The sequence below is a fragment of the Sapajus apella genome, unplaced genomic scaffold (genome assembly GCF_009761245.1).
Source record: "Sapajus apella isolate SASKATOON/1434 unplaced genomic scaffold, GSC_monkey_1.0 scaffold122, whole genome shotgun sequence".
Taxonomy (NCBI): Eukaryota; Metazoa; Chordata; class Mammalia; order Primates; family Cebidae; genus Sapajus; species Sapajus apella.
The window spans coordinates 283088-286227 of record NW_022437062.1 but is presented as its reverse complement, the minus strand read 5'-3'; the positions used below and the strand labels follow the sequence as shown (position 1 = coordinate 286227).

Genomic DNA, 3140 nt, shown 5'->3' with positions numbered 1-3140 from the left:
CGGGACATCCGGCCCAGGTCCCTCGCCGCGCCCGCCGCCTGCAGCCCACCGCCCGCTTCGGCGCCGCAGCCTGGGAGCCAGCCACCTCTGCACACGCCGGGGCCGCCCCCTGCCCTCTCCGCCCCAACTCCCTCACGGTTCAGACCCTCCTCCCGCCCCCAGCCCGAGCCCGCCTCCCAGGCCGCCGTCAAATCGGCCGGGCCTGCGCAGGCCCCCACCCCGGGAGCACCATGTTCCCCCGCCCGCTGACCCCGCTGGCAGCCCCAAATGGCGCCGAGCCCCTGGGCCGGGCGCTGAGGCGGGCCCCTCTGGGCAGGGCCCGGGCAGGGCTTGGGGGGCCGCCCCTGCTGCTGCCGTCCATGCTGATGTTCGCGGTGATCGTGGCCTCCAGCGGGCTGCTGTTCGTGATCGAGCGGGGCATCCTGGCCGAGATGAAGCCCCTGCCCCTGCACCCCCCCGGCCGCGAGGGCGCAGCCTGGCGCGGGACAGCCCCCAAGCCTGGGGGCCTGTCCCTGAGTGCTGGGGACTCGGACCTGCAAGTGCGGCAGGACGTCCGGAACAGGACCCTGAGGACTGTTTGCAGACAGCCGGGCATGCCCCGGGACCCTTGGGACTTGCCGGTGGGGCAGCGGCGCACTCTGCTGCGCCACATCCTCGTGAGTGACCGCTACCGCTTCCTCTACTGCTACGTGCCCAAGGTGGCCTGCTCTAACTGGAAGCGGGTGCTGAAGGTGCTGGCAGGCGTCCTGGACAGCGTGGACGTCCGCCTCAAGATGGACCACCGCAGTGACCTGGTGTTCCTGGCAGACCTGAGGCCTGAGGAGATTCGCTACCGCTTGCAGCACTACTTCAAGTTCCTGTTTGTGCGGGACCCCTTGGAACGCCTCCTCTCTGCCTACCGCAACAAGTTTGGAGAGATCCGAGAGTACCAGCAGCGCTATGGGGCCGAGATCGTGAGGCGGTACAGGGCTGGAGCAGGGCCCAGCCCTGCAGGCGACGATGTTACATTCCCCGAGTTCCTGAGATACCTGGTGGATGAGGACCCTGAGCGCATGAATGAGCATTGGATGCCCGTGTACCACCTGTGCCAGCCTTGTGCTGTGCACTATGACTTTGTGGGATCCTATGAGAGGCTTGAGGCCGATGCCAACCAGGTGCTGGAGTGGGTGCGGGCACCACCCCACGTCCGATTTCCAGCTCGCCAGGCCTGGTACCGGCCAGCCAGCCCTGAAAGCCTGCATTACCACTTGTGCAGTGCCCCACGCGCCCTGCTGCAGGATGTGCTACCTAAGTATATCCTGGACTTCTCCCTTTTTGCCTACCCACTGCCTAATATCACCAAGGAGGCGTGTCAGCAGTGACCATGGATGTGGGGCCAGCAGCTGGTGGGGACTGGTTTCAACGCCAGCTTTCTGTGCTTCTGCCTGTCATTCAGAGAAACCCTGGCCCTGGGGCTTGGGGCTTCTCAGGATGCCTGGATGGCAGAGACTGCCCTCGGAAGTTCCTTATCCAGGGTGGGTGCCCACAGTGGCTCAGAGGACAGGGCTAATCAGGAGGCCTGCTGCTCCTCACTGGGAGGATCTCTTAGGGGGTAGACACCAGTTTGCCAGTGAAGCAACATATCTGATCTAAAGACTGGCTCCAGACCCCAGGCTGCCAGGATTATGCAGTCCACTCAGTCTACCTTAATTTAACCTGTGGCCAAACTCAGAGATGGTACCAGCCAGAAGCAAGCAGGACCAGAGCCAGTCACCCTGTGGCTCTGATCCCCCATTTATCCATCCCATGTGCCTCAGGACTGGAGTGAGCAATCCTACCTTATAAATGACTTTTGTGCCTTTCTGCTCCAGACTCAAAATTTCCTACACCTGCCAGCTCTTTCCATTTTTCCAAGGAAAGGAAAACGGAAGCAGGGTCCTTGCCTGGTAGCTCCAGGACCCAGCTCTGCAGGCACCCAAAGACCCCCTGTGCCTAGCCTCCTCCTTGAGTTCTAGGAACGTCCTCCCTAATCCTTCCTTCCCCACAACGCCTTTGAGGTTGTAACTGTGGCTGGTATATCTGGCTGCCATTTTACTGATGCATTTATTTAAAATTTGTATGTTTTGTTAGAACCCTTGTAAGGGCTTTGTTTTCCTAATAGCTGACTTTTTAATAAAGCAGTTTTATATATAACGTGAGCATTTCTGTGATTTCCCTCTGAGCTCCTGTGGGCCCAGCAGATCTCCTCGGTGCCTATCTCTGATGTCCGGGGCGGCAGCTTGTAGATAGAGAAAGAAAGATGTAACTTGGTTGGGTTGGTCCAGTAGGCCGCTGCCATTCCATGGAGACTTTGGGGGCTTTCTAATAGGCCACACCAGATCACAGACTCAGGTTCTGGGATGTCACCAAAGGGCAAGCCCAGTTAGGAATGGCCTCAGGTCCAGAGCATACATACATGGATTATTCCCTAAAAAAGCAGGTGGACAGAAGATACAGGATCCTCCCCCTCTTCTTACTCAGTGAGACTTGAATGAGAAGTTTCCACAGAGCATTTTCTTTTTTTTTTTTTTTTTTTTCTTGAGACAGGGTCTTGCTCTGTCGCCCAGTCTGGAGTACAGTAGCACCATTTTGGCTCACTGCAACCTTCACCTCCCGGGTTCAAGTGATTCTCATGCCTCAGTCTCCCAAGTAACTAGGATTACAGGTGGTGCCACCACACCCAGATAATTTTTATATTTTTAGTAGAGATGGGTTTTGCCCTGTTGGCCAGGCTAGTTTCAAACTTCCGACCTCAGGTAATCCCGCCAAAGTGCTAGGATTACAGCACTTTGAGCCACTGTGCCTGGCCCCAGAGCATTTTCAAATGGAGCTTCTTTTGGATGCTGGTTGAACATGTGACCCCTCAGAGGCCTATGGGGACAAGGGAGAAGCCAGGACACTGTGTCCAGCCCAGCACTGGAGGTCCCTGCTGCCTCTGGGCAGGGCCCCTTTGACCTCTGGGTTTACTTCCTCTCCCAATGAGTCAGTCCTTCTCTGAGCGTCCAACCCCACGGGATGCCCCTACTACACCCTCTTTTTTCCTCTTTGCCTGAGACCTTTAGCAGCTCCAGACCTACAGCAGCTCATCAGTCTCCCTTATGGGGCCTGCAGCACAAACCCAG

At 58.0% G+C, this 3140-nt stretch overlaps 1 protein-coding gene across 1 annotated transcript; it reads left to right on the top strand.

Moving 5' to 3' along the window:
* CHST14 (carbohydrate sulfotransferase 14) lies at positions 1 to 2172 on the top strand. The gene has a single exon (XM_032261135.1). The coding sequence runs from the start codon at positions 231 to 233 to the stop codon at positions 1359 to 1361; it is 1131 nt and encodes a 376-aa protein (XP_032117026.1). The 5' UTR covers positions 1 to 230; the 3' UTR covers positions 1362 to 2172.
* Positions 2173 to 3140: the final 968 nt, after the last annotated feature.